The 23200-nt window shown below is 33.0% G+C and overlaps 1 protein-coding gene across 1 annotated transcript in view; it reads left to right on the forward strand.

Annotated features, from left to right (window-relative positions):
- LOC139529858 (uncharacterized) overlaps positions 1-23200 on the forward strand; it is a 47441-nt gene that overhangs the window by 23298 nt on the left and 943 nt on the right. Inside the window, exons 11-33 of the mRNA XM_071325797.1 lie at positions 416-521; positions 2024-2176; positions 2605-2740; positions 3130-3310; positions 4022-4298; positions 6676-6862; positions 7042-7253; positions 8313-8545; positions 9417-9570; positions 10076-10254; positions 10922-11065; positions 11519-11681; positions 12234-12378; positions 12737-12858; positions 16452-16594; positions 17776-17923; positions 18142-18345; positions 18878-19084; positions 19592-20368; positions 20613-20825; positions 21311-21406; positions 21909-22240; positions 22824-23031. Coding sequence (XP_071181898.1) covers positions 416-521; positions 2024-2176; positions 2605-2740; positions 3130-3310; positions 4022-4298; positions 6676-6862; positions 7042-7253; positions 8313-8545; positions 9417-9570; positions 10076-10254; positions 10922-11065; positions 11519-11681; positions 12234-12378; positions 12737-12858; positions 16452-16594; positions 17776-17923; positions 18142-18345; positions 18878-19084; positions 19592-20368; positions 20613-20825; positions 21311-21406; positions 21909-22240; positions 22824-23031 — 4720 coding nt within the window. The remainder of the gene's footprint in view (positions 1-415; positions 522-2023; positions 2177-2604; positions 2741-3129; positions 3311-4021; positions 4299-6675; positions 6863-7041; positions 7254-8312; positions 8546-9416; positions 9571-10075; positions 10255-10921; positions 11066-11518; positions 11682-12233; positions 12379-12736; positions 12859-16451; positions 16595-17775; positions 17924-18141; positions 18346-18877; positions 19085-19591; positions 20369-20612; positions 20826-21310; positions 21407-21908; positions 22241-22823; positions 23032-23200) is intronic.

The following is a 23200-nucleotide window of genomic DNA, read 5'->3' on the forward strand; positions in this document are numbered from 1 at the left end:
TGACTTTCACAACTCATAATTAACGTTTTTACACAATATTTTGATAAAGTAGTTAAAAATTATTTGCTTCTCAAGGTGTAAGACGCAATAAAAATCATATGCTTGCATCATCTTACCCAAATACTGATAAGTCCTGAACATTTCGACATTTGTTTGTTACCAATACCGGTTTGTAAACAAATATCAAGTTCATGTTAAGATCCGACTAAATACCTATATCCCGATATCGTCAGGTAAATATGCTATATAATGTTCAACAACTTCGCCAAAGCGGATAATATTCATATTTGTGGATCTTTCAAGCTTGAAAGAAAGAAATTTTACCTACATACTGTTGGTCAAACCCTGATATCTATAAATTTGATCAGCTGTTTAATTCATGTAAATAATCCTGGTACCTTTGATAACTTTTTAGTCTTCATCGTCAGACATTTTCATAAGTTGGGATTCATTTACTGATGTAGAAGAATATAAAAAGACTGTCCATAATTCAGGAATCAAAGAGTACCAAGTTGGAATTGGTAAGTATCATGTAAATAACTTACAATATTTATTTTATGAATTTAATTTAAATTAATTCGCTATAAATATATCATTAACCCTCGAGCAATGATGTTTTTTTATCTGAAAGATTGCTTAATTAGTGTTTTACGACACTTCTAGTTAAAGTTATTATTGATGGAAGCAGCGGGGTGCACGGAGAGAACCATCTACCTTCGTAGGAAAACTGACAATCCCAGTGAATTAAGATTGGAGTCGAGTGAACCTTGAATTATTTTTTTTTCATTATATTTCCAGACAACTACAGGGTTCAATTTATTACATTTGACTATGTTAATAATGACGTGGTTAAGTCAAATTGATTTCGGACTTTAAAAGGCCACTCATTATTGAAATAATACGTTTGAGACAAGGTTCACATGTTTAACCCCGCCGCAATGATCCGCCTCTGGCCTTTGTTAGTCTTGTATGATTTTTAATTTTTTTGTTTCTTGTGTATAATTCGGAGTTAAGTATGACGTCCATTATCACTGAACTAGTATACATATTTTTTAAGGTGCCAGCTGAAGGACGCCTCCGGGTGCGGGAGTTTCTCGCTACATTACAGACCTATTAGTGGCCTTCGGCTGTTGTCTGCTCTATGGTCGGGTTGTTGTCGTTTTGACATATTCCCAATTTCCCTTCTCAATTTTATTCAAGTGACCCTATGGCTAAAATGAATACGTTTTTAACTCAAAATTAAAACGGAGTACAGACAAACCTGTGCAGCTGGAATTTTGTTAAGGCATGGCATGCACTAGGTCAATAGAATTAGGATGATTTTTTGCTTTAGAAAACTTAAAACGTCACTGGGTTTTAGAGTTCATCATACTTTTTGTCTTTGCAGAAGATGATAAAACTCACACATAGTTGAGTTTCATTAGATGGTCCATTCAGTGTAACAGTTTAAATCTCCAATAATTAACAGGTATCAATGTACCTCGTTTGTCGATATCAATCAATACAGCTGACTTCAAACAATACCTGTGGGAAAGTTCTCAATCCTCTTTATGAAATTTCTTTATTTTGAAAAGTATTGTTGGAACACTTAGTTAAGATTTAAATTTTATTATACATAAAACAAAATGCATTTGAACTGTGTTTATTTGATCATGCCATGGCTGAACAGTTTTTAAGATACCTAGGTTTGTCTATAAGCAAAGTAAAGTTTTATTTTAAAACATAGCCATTTTCACCAAAGTACAATATAAACCTGAAGAGCCCTGCTCATCCATAAACGGAATAATGGAGTGGAAATTTTAATATAATATAAACAATCTGCTCACAAAGTCTTACGCCATTCAATATCTATTCAAAGCAGACATTTCCGTATTTCATCATTATTGACTACAAGTTACTGTAGATGTTTGGAAGCTACCTTTAATTTTTACTTGACATACAGCCCTAAATAACAATGAATAAGATATGTATACAACACACATTTGATTTGTAAACATAACTATCTGTTGTATTTACTATTAAGGATCAACAAAAGGCGGAACAGATATATTTCCGTTCACATCAGTAGGACTTGTTAACCATTACACGATACACGAACTACCATTTCAAGATGGACTACATTCACAAAGAACACTACGGCTACAGAACGGTCACGAGTATTACGCTACAGTTAAAGGTATTATGACAATGCATTCTAAAGCTTCTTATTATTCTGTATTTAGAAATCTCAATAACTTCATATTGATAATTTCACATTCATTCATTTTTTTTATATTATTTCTCTTCTTGATGGTGCATGTAAAATTCTGCGAATTAAGTTTACTTATTTTCATGTTTGATAATGACACTTCTATTAAATAAACTGAAAAACTAGTGTATCATCAGTACAAATATATTTGTTTTTGGCTTGCATTAAGTTTCTTTTTTCTTATGCAAAATACACATATATAATACGGATAAGTGTAAAATGTTCAACATTATAAATGTGCTTCGGTCAAAGCTTTTCCCCACCAATGCACGCTGAATATATCCAAACGAATGACACATGCTTTACTTATTTTTACGTTAACAGTCATGCTTGATAAATCAATTTCTTGTTTACAGGGCTGGACTTTGCAACAAGAAGTTCGACAGCCGATTCACACCCTGTGAAGATTGACAATACTCCACCAGAGAAGACTGTCCAACCAATAACTATAAAGGGGCGACACATGTCGGATCTGAGTGAAATAAATGCTTGGTATATTGACCTTACATGCGATTAAGAAAATCTGATAGGAAGTTAAAACCTCTTATCTTGGAGTTATTTTTGTAAATTATCATTGTATGTAGGGAATACAAAACAGCATTTTACGATCGTTTCAACAGATATTAACTGAAACATTTGTATTTTATAAATTTTATGTATCTTTTCTGAAATGACGAATTCGGAAGAGTCTAAATAATAAAGCCAACTTATTGTAAACTTTTTGATGAAAGTTTCAGATTTTTTACTCTTTTTTTCGACTGCCAATTATTCTTTTCTTGTCTATCATGCTATCATATTCATTTTAATGTGAATTGTTAAAAAGTTGGGCCATACACACTGTTTTATGACACAGTTTAAATGCAGTGGTTTGTCTTTCATAGCTGGAGAGATGTATTCATTGACAAAGAGAGTGGAATAGATCATTATCTGTGGTCTGTTGGTTCTCATCCTGGACATGACGATATCATCCCATTTACAAAGACCACACTAGATTGTGGAGTATCAGCTGAAGATAAAACAATCAATATTCACGAAGGCCATGCTTATTTCATCACAGTTAAGGTAAACAAAATATCAAAAGGAATAAGAATAACCTTTACATTACTTACTTACTTACTGCCCTTGTACATCATTGTACCTTAATTTTTTGTAATTATTAAAGCGAAATTGAATAAATATTACCATGATATTGCTATGAGTGATACGTTACATTGTAAATGTGACTTCACATTATATTTTGTACTCAAGCACTTTCATGTATCTTCATGTTTTATGATGATATTTTCAAGTCGAGTAAAATCTGCAAATCCCTTTGATACCATAACAATTGTTATATCCAAAATTTCCGTGAATATTATTGACGGTCATTTTCCTGTCATAAGAATTTTGGATTATCACCCTACATTTTTGGTAATTGTATAAAAAAACAAAAAGTAGTATATAATAAGTGTGTATAAGAAAACAAACTTTTGCGAGAAGTGTGCGAACTGAAATTCGTAAATTTTCAATGCTTAGAAGTTGTGTAACGAACACATTAAGGCTTACATTGTATGTATTGCTGCCAGTGTTTGTATTATTTGTAATAACATATAACTTTTCCTAATCTTTTAATACAGTTAGAGTATCCTTTTTTAGGATTATGCCTGATTTATGATTGATCGTATCAAAATTATTTTGTTTACTCTTGTTCCAATGTCTATGAAATGTATCCACATTTTCTATAGCGACAAGCAATAAAGTTTGATGGTTAACGACAACCTTTGATATTTGTAGGCTATAAATAGAGCCAATTTAATAAGCACTGCTTCCTCTTGGGCTTACGTATATGACATGTCGCCCCCAGTTGCTGGACATGTGTATGATGGTAGTAAAAAAACAGCTACTTCCTATATGAAAGATATAGATTACCAAACAGATGTGAAGACTCTGTCAGCCTACTGGGAAGGATTTCACGATCCACATTCTACCATTAAGGCATATTTTGTCAGCATCGGGACCTGTCAAGAATGTGAAGATGTATTAGTCAATCAGGATATAGGAATATCTAATAGTAAGTATAATTTGGTGTTGTTTAAACAATGTATTTATTGTTTCTTTGGGGTTTCTTTTGTTTTTATAGTGTCCGAGTAGATAGATCATGATCCCGGAATATGGGGTGTGTCAAAGAACGTGTAGTCCTTTATCTAAACAGTTTATCAGAAGGTACCAAGACATTGCTGATAAATATTTCGTATCAACTTTACAAATAATACACGATGATATTGAAATATAGATTCCGGCTACTGACGTTGTTTATCATCTTAATAACGTGTTATAATATTATTTTATTTGTTTTAATAATATAACTTTAAATAGTCTTTATAAATATGACTTTTAGTTTGTATTCTGTTTTGGCTGTAACTATTTGACGTATTTTTGTGATGATACATGCCGTATTTGTGTTATTGTGCTTAGGTAACTTTTTGTATTCTTGTTTTTCATTTTTGCTTATGTTCTTCTTGAATAAATGTATGTCTTTATAATTCTTATATGATTTTGACGTTAACAAATTAATTTTCACTGCACGTTAATCGTTAAATAAAATAATGCATGTACACAGAAACATTCGTTTGAATGATAAAAGAGTTTTTGCAGTTTACTTTTTGTCATATGGCAAATTTCATTGAGTCCATATTTTTGCGTTACCCAACAAATATATTCATGCGCCAGGCCTATTCAATGATATAAATATACCATTTACGTGTGATAGAGGTAACGAGTGTGGAAAAATATATCCCCTATCTCCAATATTAAAGAATTGTAAGGATTAAACGCCTTTTTAAAGGAATTTATTGGTGTATAAACTGGACCAAGTCTCTCACAAACATATAATAAAAGTCTCTAGGACTTTTTTCGTTTGTGAGTGAATTAGTCGAGTTTATACACCAATAGATTCCTTTAAAAAGGCGTTTAATCTTATATTGAGTTTCTTTATTGCATATGACTAGTCTCTGAACTGATAAATCCCGTCATTGTTTTAAATTCTTGTTTTCTTGTCTTTCATCTTTACTAATGTGCATTGTCTACATGGGTTTTTTTGTGTTTCTCTGTTACTATATTTTTTTATAGTGATTAAGATTATAACAATGTTGACTGCTGAATCCCAATTTTTGACATTTCATCTATTATGTCTGTCTGTTCACACATCGTAGTTTTATGACTGTCATACAAGTTAAAAGTTTAGCTAGCTATTAAACTAGGTGTAATCCACCATTTTCAACATAAGAAAATGCCGTAAGTTAGGAATATGACAGTTGTTATCCATTCTTTTGATGTGTTTGAGCTTTCGATTTTTCAATTTGAATAGAGACTTTCTGTTTTGAATTTGGCTCGGCGATGGGAATTTTTATGATTTTACTTTTTCAACTTTTAAAATATACATTTAACTGTCGAATGGAGGGTGGAACGTTGAAAATATATTTCAAAGTTTAATTCTAGGTTGGCATACGAACCACAACCAGCTATTAATCCATTGAATCACGATGTCGTAAACTTAATTTAAAAATAACAATTTAAAAAATAGGATATGGTTTGACAATGTTTTAAGAAAAAAGTCAGTAAGTGTCTGAATTTGACGAATCTAAAGGAGTAGGTTCAGTAAGACCCCTTTTTGGCCCCAAAATATAGCAGTTTTAGAAAATTGTGAAAATGTAATCTTTAAGCTATATTTTGGAAAGAAAAATGCTTCTGCTACATAAATATGAACTTTTTTTGACAATACAATCCGCAAATATCGCGTTCTAGCATCATTAAGTCGTGCTAAATTACTGAAATCTTCAAAATTTTAACATTTTGGTTAATTTTTAGACGGTTTCCGTCAAAAATGAAAGTGGCCGCATTCGTGTTCATTCATAATATTGAAATGTAAGTTGTATTTGATGATAATTCACAACATATATAAAGATTGAGGATGAACACGGATGCGGCCACTTTCATTTTTGACAAAAACAATCTGAAAAGTGACGTATTTTGGCATATTTGATAGATTTTTCATATTTACGCTTGAATCAGAGCGTTTTTAAGGACTAAATCAGTTAAAATCTTTCACATTAACTAATCGAATCAATTGAAATAGACACTTAAGTGTTTAAAAAGTGGCCAAAAACTTTCGTAAGATGAACCTGAAATTTGAGGCCAAAATCCTTACCGGACCTACTCCTTTATAATGTCGATAAACTTTCATCGTCTTATGCTCATGACCAGATAGAAAGTGTTCTTGTTATTCGGTGTGAGCCAAGGCTCCGTGTTGAAGACCGTATTTTGACCTATAATAGTTTCTTTTATAAATTGTGACTTAAATAGAGAGTTGATGTATTTGGCAATCATACCACTATATCTTAAGGATGAGTTGTACAGATGTTCTTTTAACAATGTTTTATTTTCGGCAGATTTTACTCTCTGCCATATGCATTTGGGATCTGGTATACGATACTACACTACTATCACAGCATGTAATACCGCTGACATGTGTACACCAGTGACGTCAGATGGTGTTATTATTGACAACAGTCCACCAACACAAGGGATAGTGTTAGATGGCGTAGATGTATATGACATAGAATATCAGTCCTTAAGGTTAGTGTGAATTAAAAATAATTCAATTATAGTAGATATGTGTTTCCGATTAACTTAACATGTGGCATCTAGACTAGTTACCCATCAGATAAATGTTCAGACAATGCATCAATATATACAGTTGTATGCAATAGTTTTACAACGATTTTCTTGTATTTATTTTTTTTTATTTCGCACAGAAATTACATATCTGCAAAATGGTATGGATTTACAGATCCTCAGTCCGGCATTGACAGATTTGCATGGCGAGTCGGAACAAAACCAGGATCAGATGATATTGTAAAATCCACACATTTACCACGCTCTGATATATTGGTGGAACCAGATTTACTACATAGCCTACCACGAGGACAGCGTATTTATGTAACAATAAAAGCATATAATAAAGCAGGTAATGAATTGAATTGTTCTACATTGATATTTCGGGACCTTTTATAGCTGACTATGTGGTATGGGCTTTGCTCATTGTTGAAGGCCTTACGGTGACCTATAGTTGATAATGTCTGTGTCATGTTGGTCTCTTGTGGAGAGTTGTCTCATTGGCAATCATACCACATCTTCTTTTTTAAATGTATATGATATTAATTAAATCATGATTAATACTACTTTTCTGCTTTGTTATACTACACAACATTTTTAGTGATAGCGCTACAAAGACTGCCTTAGGATTGCTATCTTAATTTTATGTTAAAAAATATAACATATAAATTGAAATCTGTTTGTATTTTTGACATTTTCGCTTTTCTTTTTCTTAAATTGATTATGTATTTTTACATCATTTAGAAGAAGTTTTAAATGTATGAGCGTTATATTTTGTCCTTGATAGACAATTTGTCAAAAGTTTTATCAAGATCCTGTGATTTGTTGTTGGAAATTTAAAAAAAAAAAAAATAACCATGGAAGCAAGGCAGGACTTCATTATGTTGCAGTAGAATCGCACAATACATCAATGGTCTATTCCCGATACGTAGGACTAGGTTACGAATGTTTACGACTGGATTCAGACGATAACATGATATAACATATTATCATAGGTAGTTATCCTATTTGTAACCGTAATCATCACTTTATAAACGCCTCATTACAAAAAATTTCAGGCGATGATTTTTTTAAATGTGCTGAGCTATTTTCCGGAAATACTACCTTGCCTTGGAAGTATCTATACATACATTTTTCTTGCAATCAAAATAAGAAATGTTAAGTTATTTTGTGCACATTGTTTTTATTATTTATCATAGATTATCACCAGCTAGAAATAGTATAAAACATTCAAGATAGAATATACTGTGTAAAGAGTGTGCTGCTGTGGAAATGTTTCTAAGAACTCACGCATCCAATATCTTTTAATGAGTTTCCGCTCTTTTTTGAATGTTTATCAAATTTGTTTATATATACAATTTGTTATTTCTATTAAGGCTCATTCATATGATGATAATACATTGATTTATAGGACTTGGTACAGAAGCTCATTCAAACGGTTTCTTCATAGACGACACACCACCATTGATGAAGGTTAAACCCTACTTGTCTACAGAATTAGGTTCTATCAAAGACAATTCTATAGTATTCAGAAGTACAATAAGAATTCATTGGGAGGTAGAAGACAAAGAATCTTTTATACAGCGCCAGTATCTATCCATTGCATCACACAGAGGAGGCGAATTCAATACATCTTCCACAGAAGTAATAAGTAGAATTGAGAGAAGCGTATTTTAAGTGTACAGTCATCTTACGCTTTGATTTTTCGAAACCTCATTTTATACTCAATTTTGTAATTCCCTGGTAATCACTATAACACACCACCGTTAACAGTAAAAAAAAAAAATATCTGTCATGTCAGATAAGAGTGAAAAAATCGTTTAAAAAACTTTCCATTGTCATCAAATGTATCGATGACATCAGCATGGGCAATATGTTTTTCCATTAAACAGTGCACTCAAAAATACCTTTCTATTGTAAAGATCAGTACCGAATAGATTTAAACTGTGAGGTCGTTGATTCAAGTCAGAATTTGAAAAAATGAAGGGTAAGTGAATAAACATGATACATCCATCTTTAAACACCCCAATCATTCTCAAACACTCCCTTCATGACAAATGAATTGTTTTCCCCATTGCTAAATGCCCAAACTACATTGTTTTTGTGTGAAAATCACATGACATTAACTGCCTGATCAATGTATTTGGTATTGTAAATTCACTTGGACACTCAACGTTTACTTCAACGACACTTACCATGGAGAAAATCCGGTCTTTTCTATGTTCTTTTGACTTTAATTCAAAGACGAAGAACATTTAGCGTCCTTCATTGTGTTTAAACCTAAATTATCTAATTATCCTTAATGTTGCTGGCTCCACCAAGTGTTCCATAAAACCACTTTCTGAATATTGACACGATTTTATTTTTTTGGCAATCAAAACCGGACTTTTGTTTTTTTTACTTTAACAAATTATGACTTGGAAGAAGAGCTGTCTCATTGCCACTTATTACACAAATCATCTATTCTATCAAAAGTAAATATATTTTTTTTTAAACTTGCATTTATATTTTGTAGTTAAACGGCATTGTAAGAGAGTACACATTTTCTCAAATTGATTTGCATGATGGTGGTAATTATACAGTAAAACTCATTGTGTGTAATGGTGCTAAAATATGCGTTGAAGACGAATCTAAAGGGATTGTAATAGACAGCTCTCCGCCAACTTCAGGTATTAACACATGTTAAACACACGTCTGTATTTAAATAATTGTCATAAGGTTCACTATTTGTTCTGAATTTGAGTTTGTTTGCCTCGTTGTAAACTTAAAAGCTCGTTTTGTATACATGTAAGACGAAAGATAAAATCATAGAGATACTTCGTGTGCACAGCAAACAGTGCGTGAAACATTTGTAAACCATGCTTGACTCTTTTTCCTGTAAAGCACTGAAGACTATGGAGTTGCTCCTTTTGAAAAAATAGCTCATAAGGACTGCAACATTTGAAGCCATAGTTGTGCTATTAAATTCACATTGTATAAAGATGATTCGTCAATACATATGTTAAATATTTCTATCTCTAACAACTTGGTTTTGTTTAGCTTCATTGATTACTATATTTTGTATTTGACCCATACTATATATAGTGAGAGATTATAAACACAACATTCATTTCTTTCCAATTATCTGCTAGAGGAAATTTGAAGTAAATGGCATATACACTGTTTGTTTCCTAGGCATGTTTGCAATTAAAACTGATCACGCAGCAAATCTGCATCGACATGTTGATGACTGGATGAATTGGTCAAGATATAAACTTTGGTTGTCATGGTTAGGATTCACAGATCTTCATACTGGAATAGACAAGTACTTTGTATCCCTTGGTAGCAAGTATATGACAGATGATTTTAATAAGGTAAAATGTGAAATTCTAATATTTTGGTCAATTGTACTGTTCTGTTCTGTACAAGTATGTTCCTTCGTTATATATCGGAGCACTCCAAATTGTGATATAGGTTCAACACTGTTACCTCTCAATAGTAAAGCATTCTTGTCCTCGCAAATAATTGTCTTGTTAACATCTTTGTACTTTTCGGTTGGTTCTGAGATCAGATTCTTTTTTTCTTTACAGTCGAGATCTCTAGCTACTTGTGCGGATGGCATATGGACAGTGACTATGAATGATTTCATTGGACTACTATTGGTTATGATCACTTGGATTCGATTATTATCATCATTGCATTATATTTGTTGATTTCTCCACAACTTTATTCCAAAAAATTGCCATTCCCCGTACACTCTAATTGTTCGTATTGGATCATCAGCATCAACAGATTTGATGAACAATATTTTTTTTTAATATTCTTTTCTATTGATAGAATCAAGCGTTGATTGTTCAACACTACTTAGATATTCTGAGGTTATATCTATCACATTTCATTGATAAATAAAACAATAATGTAGAAGTTTTATCAGTGCAGAAGTAAAACCAATGACAATACTACTTTGAAGTTGAAATTTGCTTATTGTTCATCTTGTTATTTCTATTCGGTATGGAATAAAGAAAATGAACTCTTTTTTAGATATCTGGTTCACCACAGGAATTTCTACATAACCAATCGGGAGTCGACAAGTATGATGAAGGATATGTTCAGACATTTGAAGTAGATACTAAAAACTTGGCAAAGTTTGAGCATGTGTTTGTCAGCGTTTGGGCGGTCAACCAGGTAAAATGTGTTTACCTCCGTTATACATGTTACATAGCGTTCTATTACGTTTACAATAACATCATCTAGTCGAGCACCAAAAAATAAAATGTTGATAAAGACGCAATATGTAAAGTGATTGTTATGTTGTGATGCCGGACATTTAAAGTGAAAAGTTTTAATTGGAAATTTAATATTTTATTGGAGGTAATATCTATACTTTTCTTATTTTTAAGATTAAATTTTAAGCAAGTTATACATGACTGTATCAGAAAAAAAACCGCATTGATTATTTCTTTTGTTATCCATTGGTTAATCCATTTATTTACCCAACACTCTTTATCCAATTTGTTTTTATCTCGAATGTTATGTATTATATTTCAAATGGATATGAACTTTGAGCAGTATAGATGAATTTCTAAAATTATGATTGCAACTGAGGTAATTCTGCATTAAAGAATTTTGCCATTACAGATTGGATTACCAAGCAGAATGATACATTCTCAATTTAAACTTGTACCCGGAGGTTCATTAGAATTGATAAGGAGATGTTCCGCGGTCACGTGTCAAGGACATTGTGTTTGTGCTGCTCAAGGACAACGCTGTTCAAAACGAGCATGTAATGATGTGACCAAAGGTATTACAATTTCATACAAAATATCTTATTTTTTTATAATAAAGTATGTGCAATATGCATCCAAATTATTAGTTTGTTTAAATGGGAGACGCTGAAGATTTCTACTCAGGGTACTTATTTCAATTCCAGCTTCTATGATACTTTTGTTTTAGAATAAACTCGCGTCTGTCTTACACATTTTAAAGCCTGATATATTTGATATTTTTTTCTACTAGTTGTTGTGAACACATTTTTAAAAACTACATACATCGTACAACTAGCTTCGACGTCAAATACCGTAATGGATAGAAATTATAACATTGTAACTTATGATGCGCACTGACGAAGTTTCAAACTTAAAAGATATGATTGCGTTTTCAATGTATATTGCAAAGTTCTTATAGTTTAACACTCTGTAATACTTTAATATAAAAGTAGAAGCTAGTTATACACCTCTATGCTTCATGCACTAAATTGAAAATTGACCAAATATTTTTAAATGCAACAACTAGTCCTCAAAATATATAATCTATATTGATATATGTGTTTGCACTTAGTAGATTTGTGTTTCAGCAAATAATAACAACTTGTTAGGCATATATGATATAACAAATATTCAGGAGACGTCTCCCTTTAGTGATGTGAAGTATACACCATCAAATGTCGCCCTGGCTGCCAAATGGCATGTAGTACAAGCTCAAGGATTGAGACCATTATGGTAAATATAACATAAATAATTTTCAAATTCAAAACAGAATCGAGTAATTCATAGATTATTATAGAAAAAACGTATAATTTAGTGTACACGAATGCAATTTCTTGGTCTAAAAAAAACTTATATATGCAAAAAGGGATACATAGTGTTTATTTTGAAATTCCTTTGATAAATTGGTTAGTGATTTGCTATATTACATTGTTTTCTGAATATAGCTTTTCTCGCTTTCTAAAAGCACAAGAAATCTTCTTTGATAAATCATTATAATTCATCTTAGAATAAGACATATATCAGCTGTTCATGAAAAGGAGACGGAGCAACTCCGGAAATTCATGTATTTAAAATATTCAAATTGTTAAAGGTATGAATGGACAGCAGGATATTCAGATAAGGAAGAACCGGAAGGAGTCTTTGACAATTTAAATGACGATGTTTGGCATCATGCAGGGCAAACAAATCAGGCAATATTGAACATTAAAAGAGGTACTGATATGAAATTCATCTAGATACAAAGTATTCAATGCCATAATTATCACCATAAATTAATGTAAAAATGATAATGACTATATGAAAAAGGAACCTTAATAGTCAAGAAATCGAGTGGGCTTTCAAACATTAAAAATGAGTGTTATCGACTACGGGCCCAAAATAGCTATTTCCAAAAGAAAAACAAACCTAAATAGCAAACAGATTTACAATGGTACACATAAAATATATAGAATACGAAAGTTTCAGGCACTAACCTCACACAAAACGTGCTTAAAAAACGGATTGACCGCTTAACGGGGAAGCAGTGACGGCTACATTGTGTACCCCGATTGTGACAGCAGTTATATCGGTGAACTCATTTTCTATAATTTAAGTAAAAGAAAAACACATTTTAATGCCCCACATAGGGGCATTCCACTTTACGGTCTGTGTGGCCGTTCGTACGTCTGTCTCGTTTCATTTTAAAGATTTTGGTCAAGGTAGTTTTTGATAAGTGAAAGTTCAAGCTACTTTACTTCTTAGTACACACTTTTCCTATGATATGATCTTCCTAATTTTTAGCTCACCTTACATTTTGAACTTCTTCTAGAGAACCATTGAATGGAATGGAACCAAACATGGCATGAATGTTCCTTATGAGTTGCTGACCAAGTGTTGTTACTTTGTAGCCGATCCATCATCCAAGAAGGCCGCCAGCGGGGGATTTAGTTTAACATAGGACCCTATGGGAAATGCATACAAATGACTTCTTTTAGAGAACCACTGAATGGAATGAAACCAAACATGGCATGAATGTTCCTTATGAGGTACTGACCAAGTGTTGTTACTTTGTTGCCGATCCATCATCCAAGATGGCTGCTAGCCGGGGACTTAGTTTAACATAGGACCCTATTGGAAATGCATACAAATGACTTCTTTTAGAGAACCACTGAATGGAATAAAACCAAACATAGCATGAATGTTCCTTATGGGGTGCTGACCAAGTGTTGTTACTTTGTAGCCGATCCATCATCCAAGATGGCCGCCAGCAGGGGACTTAGTTTAACATAGGACCCTATGGGAAATGCATACAAATGACTTCTTTTAGAGAACCACTGAATTGAATGAAACCAAACATGGCATGAATGTTTCTTATGAGGTGCTGACCAAGTGTTATTACTTTGTTGCCGATCCATCATCCAAGATGGCCGCCAGCGGGGGACTTAGTTTAACATAGGACCCTATGGGAAATGCATACAAATGACTTCCTCTAGAGAACCACTGAATGGAATGAAACCAAACATGGCATGAATGTTCCTTATGAGGTGCTGACCAAGTGTTGTTACTTTGTTGCCGATCCATCATCCAAGATGGCCGCCAGCCGGGAACTTACTTTAACATAGGACCCTATGGGAAATGCATACAAATGACTTCTTTTAGAGAACCACTGAATGGAATAAAACCAAACATAGCATGAATGTTCCTTATGGGGTGCTGACCAAGTGTTGTTACTTTGTAGCCGATCCATCATCCAAGATGGCCGCCAGCGGGGGACTTAGTTTAACATAGGACCCTATTGGAAATGCATACAAATGACCTCTTCTAGAGAACCACTAAATGGAATGAAACCAAACATAGCATGAATGTTTCTTATGGAGTGCTGACCAAGTGTTGTTACTTTGTAGCCGATCCATCATCCAAGATGGCCGCCAGCGGGCGACTTAGTTTAACATAGGACCCTATGGGAAATGCATACAAATGACTTCTTCTAGAGAACCACTAAATGGAATGAAACCAAACATAGCATGAATGTTCCTTATGGAGTGCTGACCAAGTGTTGTTACTTTGTAGCCAACCCATCATCCAAGATGGCCGCCAGCGGGGGACTTAGTTTAACATAGGACCCTATGGGAAATGCATACAAATGACTTCTTTTAGAGAACCACTGAATGGAATGAAATCAAACATGGCATGAATGTTCCTAATGTGGTGCTGACCAAGTGTTGTTACTTTGTAGCCGATCCATTATCCAAGATGGACGCCAGCGGGGGACTTAGTTTAACATAGGACCCTATGGGAAATGCATACAAATGACTTCTTTTAGAGAACAACTGAATGGAATGAAACCAAACATTGCATGAATGTTCCTTATGCCGTGCTGACCATGTGTTGTTTCTTTGTAGCCCATCCATCATCCAAGATGGCCGCCAGCATGGGACTTAGTTTAACATAGGACCCTATGGGAAATGCATACAAATGACTTCTTTTAGAGAACCACTGAATGGAATGAAATCAAACATGGCATGAATGTTCCTAATGTGGTGCTGACCAAGTGTTGTTACTTTGTAGCCGATCCATTATCCAAGATGGCCGCCAGCAGGGACTTAGTTTAACATAGGACCCTATTGGAAATGCATACACATGACTTCTTTTAGAGAACCACTGAATGGAATAAAACTAAACATTGCATGAATGTTCCTTATGAGGTGCTGACCAAGTGTTGTTACTTTGTAGCAGATCCATCATCCAAGATGGCCGCCAGCAGGGGACTTAGTTTAACATAGGACCCTATGGGAAATGCATACAAATGACTTCTTTTAGAGAACCACTGAATGGAATAAAACCAAACATGGCATGAATGTTCCTTATGAGGTGCTGACCAAGTGTTGTTACTTTGTAGCCGATCCGCCATCCAAGATGGCCGCCAGTGGGGGACTTTTGAATTAAATTAAACATGTTCCTTTCCTTATCAATGAGGTTGTGTTGTCACTTTTAGCCAAATTTTATATTTTTTCATATGATTTCAAAAACCCAAGTAGAATAAGGTGAGCGATACAGGCTCTTGAGAGCCTCTAGTTATTATTAAAATTAGATATTTGACCACAAAATTTTATGATTCTGTAGACATAGAAAATGATTTTGCCAGTGGAGTAATCGTGTAATATGGACACATTCTCATTATATAAATATTTTTAAAATGTTCGTTGAACATGTTAGAGCTGTGGTGTGGTGGTTTGTGCTTCAGAACTTCCTGGTTCGATCCCATCTCCGGGGAGAAAATTTCAGAGACTGAATTTTCGATTTTCCCTTGACACCATTTGCGAATATGATCTTACGGTAACGATGATAGTACGTCTGAAGAAGACGATAAATGGCTGACCCGTATAAAGATAGAGCCATATCTCTTGCACGTAAGAACAACCTTGTAGAGCAGGATAATGCCCTTCAAGGAGCACTTGCAACTGCAAAGTGGAAAGGGAATAATTTAAATGCAATAATTAGTTTGCCAGTCCACTATAAATGAATATGTTTAATCTAACATGATAAATAGAATTCGTTATGTTATTTCATACATGATTCTTTGAATGAGATCCGGCGGAAAGAAAATAATCTACTTTCTTCAATCGATTGTTTCGACACATGATGAAAAAGATGCCATTATCTATTTTTATTAGTTTTTTTTTCGAGTTCTTAAACTGGTGTCTTATCAATGTTATAACCCAGATCTATCAATCTGCATAGTAAAAATTCATTCCTTATTCAACTACGTGATCATTTTCAATTTATGTTTACATTTTATTAAATTTGCCATATGTATTGTAATACAGGTCAGCGGTTAAAGGAATCACCAGTATCGTATTCAATGTTTGTACGAGTTTGGTATGACGAAAATACATTTGCTGATTTCAAAACAGATGGAATATTAGCTATGTCCACTCCTCTTCCTAGACGAAAAATTAAAGGATCGGCGGTTTGTACATTTTTACTTTCATTTCTTGTTTTAGGGAATACAGATTTTTTTCACTATTCATGTTGCCCTCTCAACAACATTAAAAAAAATCTTGATATATATTTTAAATAGCAAACTTCAGTGATTAAAATGTATATTGCTGTGATTACAAAACTCAAGAAGAGACAATTGTGATTTTTTCGTTTAAAGACGTATCTTGATTCGTATTAAGTGATCATGAAAAAAACATAAAATGTGAAAATGTCTTTGCCTGAGATTCATTTCACATTCCTGGATCGAAATGTTCGGTTCAGAAATGTATCTGCCATTTGCAATTATGTATATTACTTTTGAATAAAATTACAGAGCATATTTAATATTGATATGTAGTCTCAAGTATATCATATACTTTTAATAATATTAACTATTTAAAAAAAAAGCTTTCTAGAGAGAGTAACTATAGCTATTTTGTTTTCATAAAGAAATAACAGCAAAATCCAATATTTTATATAACGGACTCTTTTATTTATGATTTCTGAAAGCATTTCGGAAGACTTTTTCCTTTACAAATGTCCTGTACCAAGTCAGGAATATGGCCATTGTTATCTTATTGTTCGTTTCTGTGTGTGTTACATTTTAACGTTGCGTCGTTTGTTTTCTCTTATTTTTGAGTGTAATTTCACATTGCGATAAGACGTGTCACGGTACTTGTCTATCCCAAATTCATGTATTTGGTTTTGATGTTATATTTGTTATTCTCGTGGGATTTTGTCTGATGCTTGGTCCGTTTCTGTGTGTGTTACATTTTAGTGTTGTGTCGTTGTTCTCCTCTTATATTTGATGCGTTTCCCTCGGTTTTAGTTTGTTACCCCGATTTTGTTTTTTGTCCATGGATTTATGAGTTTTGAACAGCGGTATACTACTGTTGCCTTTATCTATCCCTTATATTTGTTTTAATTATTGTATTGTTGTGTTTATTTCTAATAACTTACTATAGTTTAACCAATGTTCAAATTTCATTTATCTTAAAACAACTAAATTTTGTAAATGGTGGTTAGTGATATTGGCTACTGTTATTTGATATTAGCTTTTTTTAATAGATTTCATTAATTTTTATTGTTTATTTTATAAAATACTTGTGTTATAAGATAGGTACAAGATACCACAGAGATAATACTTTATTTTCATATTGATAATTTTAGGTTGTGGAACAAATACCTGGTCACTGGAAGAAGGATATAGATTACATTAAACCTGGAGCTCCTTTTACAATCAGATGGACAAACGTGTTTAAGGATGATTCCAAAATTATTGACAAGTTTAAAGTGTATCTTAGTACATATCCTGGAGGTATATCTTTGTAATAATTGGCACTATTATGACCCAAACAAATTTCCTCAGTATTGTAAGAAAAGTTAACCAAAGTTTTCCTTTGTTTATGCTTGCGTTTTATTTTTCTTATGACTTTTAATTTTACTTCTCTTTCCTTCAAACATTGTTATTAGTTAAAAGAAAAACAGTATAAATTAATTTTAATGAATAAAATTAAATTGAAGAATTTTTTGAAGGTCATGATATCCATGAAGTGGAATTGGATCTTCCAGGATCAATAACGTCTCATAACATCAGCCGAGTGCCATTATCTCCAGGGAAAGTATTTTACAGTAATGTAGTAGGATACAGTTACTCTGGTATCCATGCTACTGAAACATCAGACGGTATCATGGTTGACTCTCAGCCACCAGTTACTGGTACGGTCTACGATGGTATAGGTGAGTATAATGTACATAAATTCAATTAAACATGAGGTAACTGCAATAAGACGCAATACATATTTGAGAATATACGTTGGTATGTATATCAATAGATATATTTATACTTATATCCAATTATTAAAACTCATCAACAAAATAAACATCAGATTGTATCATGGTTGACAATCTGTCACAGTTTTTAGATTGGTGTAGTGTATATTTTAATTTTTATTAACCACATGTACCACATCTACTTGAAAGAATTTGGTGGTTAAATTAATTGTTTATAGTATTCATCATCCACATCCTTTATACGTACATCCTTTATACGTCTCCGACAGACACATTATCGTGTTGGGTTAAACTAGTCTAGAAGATCTCGGTAGCAGCTTACGAACTAAATCAAGAGACTTTCAGAGAGAATTAAGGAATACACAAAAATAGATACGTCCATAAAACGTACTAATCTCTTAAATTGTTCCTAAATGCTATTGATGCCGTAGACAATATTTGTGCTGTGGACAAATATCTTCTCATTTTTCATCAATAGGTATACACGACATTGATTACCAGAACAATTCAGATGTTATTGGGGCTTCATGGCACGGATTTTCGGACCGAGATTCTGGAATAACACATTACATGTGGTGTGTACAAACTAAATCTAAAACTACAACATGTGATGTTAGAGACTGGGAAAACGTTGGCATTCATCATTCTGTGTCCAGAATTATAAACAGCTCACGCATTGATACAGGTAAAAAATTATTTCCTGTCTCTATTTACCTGTGGTTTTTTCTCTACTTGGCGGCATTTTGTTGGTTTTTTATAACAGTTCACGCATTTATACAGGTAAAAAATTATTTCCGTTCGGACCCTTTACAGCTTGCTGTTCGGTGTAAGCCAAGATTCCGTATTTTGACCTATAATTTATTTTTACAGATATTGACTTGGATAGAGAGTTGTCTAATCGGCAATCATACCACATATTCGTATATCTTATTATGCTAATGTAAAACCACAGATTGAATATAAAGAATAAACAACGTCTTGTTTCTATAAATTAGTCTAGTACAATGAAACCGAGTGTATTATACCATGCAAATTAATAGGCATTCGATGTTTCAATTTAAAAAATATTATATTTCACAATATTTCAAGTATATTTTTATAAGATAATATATATATATTGGGATTCAAAGAAATTATTAACAAATTTCAACATGATGAATATATATGATAATCAATCTATTTTTTAATGCAGGAGCTGAAATCGAGAGTCTTGTTTATGCAATGGATGTTAAAGGACATAAATCTAAAACTGTAAAATCAAATGGCATCATGCTTGACTCTACACACCCAGAACCTACGTTAATGGAACATTTAGATCATAATCTAGCTGAAAATCCTTCATTTGAGGATACAGACGGTGGTGTACCTATTGACTGGGATAATATAACCAATATCAATGTATGCAATTCTATTGTACGTGTCTCTGGATGGAATAGTTCAATAGGGAGCTGCATGAGTGTCTTAAAGTCCGATAAAAATCTAGCAATAGACGGCAGATCCTTCGTATTAGTCGAAGGCCAAATATCTCAAACATTAAGTAACCTTAAAGCTGGACATTTATTCCGTGTTACTTTTGTAACCGCTCATCCACCAATACTTGGGGCTGTTTTAGCTAATAAAGAAGGATATGTAGAAATTGGAGATAAAAGACACGTATTCATGGTTTACACAAAGCAGGACAAACACGGTAGTTCCTCTAAAGAATTAAACTGGCATCACCACACATTTTATTTCCGTGCCTCTACTTTCGAAGCAACTATCAGTATTGGAAGTATGACTGGTCATACCGGCATTTTGTTCGATGATTTGAAAGTTCAGAGGACCATTTTTCATCATCACAGTGATGAAAATGAAAATGGCAAACATATTCACGCACATGTGGTTGCCTTGCATCAATGGTCGTCGATCCATGCATCTTGGAATTTTGTTGATCCAGAGAGTCCGATAATAGATTACATGTGGGCAATCGGTAAATAGAAATCATAGAATTTAAAATTTGACAAACTGTAAACTATCATGTGTAATTTCATTGTAAACATATTTTTTTAAAACTTATATAGATAAAAATAAAACCTGAAAATGTTGACGCCAACTGTACAAGGTGGCTAAGTAGCTACGTTAAATATATTTCCGAAAACAAATGCTAAATCAGGAATGCTTTCTATTCATTATACAATGCACTAACACATTTAAAAAATCATATTTATTTGTAGGCTATACAGAAGGAAGTACAGAAGTCCAAGGATTCACAAGTGTCGGTCTGAACAATTTTGCTTACAACTACAACGTCAGCTTAGCCCATACGTCAGTCATTCATATCACTGTCATCGCTACAAATGCTGCAGGATTGAGACACGAGGTGCATGCTGAAGACTTGCTTGTTGACTTAACGCCACCGTATATAGATTTTATAAATGATGGAATAGGTTTGTAAATGACAAAAATAGAATCAGATGTTAATCTTTGTAAAATATTTGATGTATTTGATTTAAGTTTATCATGTTTATATCAAAATACGTCGTTTTCAAAATGAAAGAAAAAGAATAATGCAAAACATTTAAATATAAAATTATGCACCAACAAGGTTTTAATCGAATTTGATTGGATGATTCCATTCAGTCATTTTGAGTAAAGTAGAGAAAAGGTGGGTATGGGTCTCCTTTAAACTGACTTTAACTTGCAATGCGAAACAACATCATTTCATCATTAATTTCATGTGATTCCCATCCCGAGTAGGAAGACACATATAAAAAAGGACAAATAATAATAAAATATAGATGATGTAAGCTCAATATATCATAAATGAAGATAAGCATGCGAGAGCCACAAAACGAACAGTGATGATAACAAATCATGAATTGATTTATCAACTGAAATATATACAGAACTCATATGTTTCTATATGTTTTAGGATCTGACATCGATGCACAAACTACCGATGAAGTATCTGCTAATTGGGAGGTACATGACTCTGAATCAGGGATTGATGTCTGCGAATGGGCAATCGGTAAGTATTTGTACGAATGGTACAAAATTAAAGACTTACAAATCTATAAAACTGCATGTATACAATTTGACATGCTCTGTCAAATATTTTATATTAAACACATGTAGATGTCGACATAACGACTTAGTTTATAGAATGAACCAGAAAAATCTTGTCTTTTTAGAACATCTGAGTTCGGGGTTGTTTTTTTTTTTTGGTGTGGTTCATGTTGCTCAGTCTTAAGTTTTCTGGGGTTTTTTTTTGTAACATGTTATATGTCTTTTCGTCCTTATTCTAAATTAGGCATGGTGTTGTCAATTTGTTTACATAAACCAAAACTTATGATATTTTTGAAAACCATGTTTGTCATTTGCGTCCATTTTTACTAAAAACAAAACGATCCTGTATTACTTTAGGATTTTTTACTTTACTTTTCCTTTTAAAACAAAGAACATAGTTATTTTTGTGTTGAGGCGACGCGAGTCCACCACCAATAAATCAATGAAACAATGTTTTATTGTAGGTTACCAACCGTTCGGCAATGAAATCCAAACATTCCAAGAATTAGTTCAAGGATTAAATAGGGTATCAAAAGTGTTTCCCAGCAGCCAAATATCAATGCAAATGCTCCACGTGACCTTACGATGTAGAAGTAAAGCCGGATTAATGTCTTCCAAGTCTTCAAACGGTGTTAAAATATCAAATCTTCCACCAAATACAACGACTGCTGAAGTAGAAATTCTACCACATACATTAACAGAGTATAACCCTAAACATCATTATCAGGGTGATACATCATACGTAAGAGTAAAATGGACAGGATTTGAGGATCTGACTGGTGTCGATTCCTACCTTGTAAGTCGTAGTTAAAAATAATATATTAATCTTGATTGTATGGAAATTAGCTTTGGTCGGGTCACAAAAATAACCAACCTGACTTAAAGCATGATACATGTCAGGATTATTTATGTGTGGATTAGGATTTGCGATTTTTCAAAGTTGAAATTTAGTCAAACAAAACCCGTGTTTTCGTTGGGGAGTTCCTTTTCCTGTATTCATTCCGTCAATCGGCAACCCATATACATGTAGTTCAAAATTTTTAAATGTTTATAATAAGCAAGTGTGCATATTTTCAGATTTTTATTCTCTTCAACATTGTTAAAGTAGAAATCTTCCAGGTGACCATAGATTGTCGTATTGTTTGCGATATGTATATAAAATGATGTTTCCGTTGCTTGATACCAAACAATGACATTATTCATGGAAAAATTGCATTTATTTTTAATTTTTCAATTTTAAACAACAATGTTTTTTTTTAAAAGCAATGACATTCATCAGTTTGACTACTATGTCATTTATATTGATTTAATAATATTTAAATGTAAAGAAACATAACAATATTGCTTAAAAACAATGCAATTTCTTTTTTATTTTTCAGCTTACGTTTCACAGCCAAGATAAGACAACTGTGATTTCTAAATCAATAATCGCTGAGGACCAAGATACTTCCTTCTGTATGTTAAAAGGACTAGATCTTAGGACTGGAAACTTTACCACTAGTATTAAAGCTGTAAACAAAATGTATCTTAGGAGCGAACCTGTGTCTTCAAATATCGTTGTTTCATCAAAAGTCCCTGCATTGATAGGTGTGTACACTTAAAATCTATGTAGTAGAAACAAATGTGTCAATTAGTAGACCTACGTATGTACCACCACAAATGTGAAATAATAATAATAGAGACAGTCATAAATTCTGTCTCAACGACACAAATAATCCAACTTCATCTACAGAGTATGGAACAATTACTTTTTGTC

This window comes from Mytilus edulis, chromosome 7 (assembly GCF_963676685.1).
Source record: "Mytilus edulis chromosome 7, xbMytEdul2.2, whole genome shotgun sequence".
In the NCBI taxonomy this organism is placed as follows: domain Eukaryota; kingdom Metazoa; phylum Mollusca; class Bivalvia; order Mytilida; family Mytilidae; genus Mytilus; species Mytilus edulis.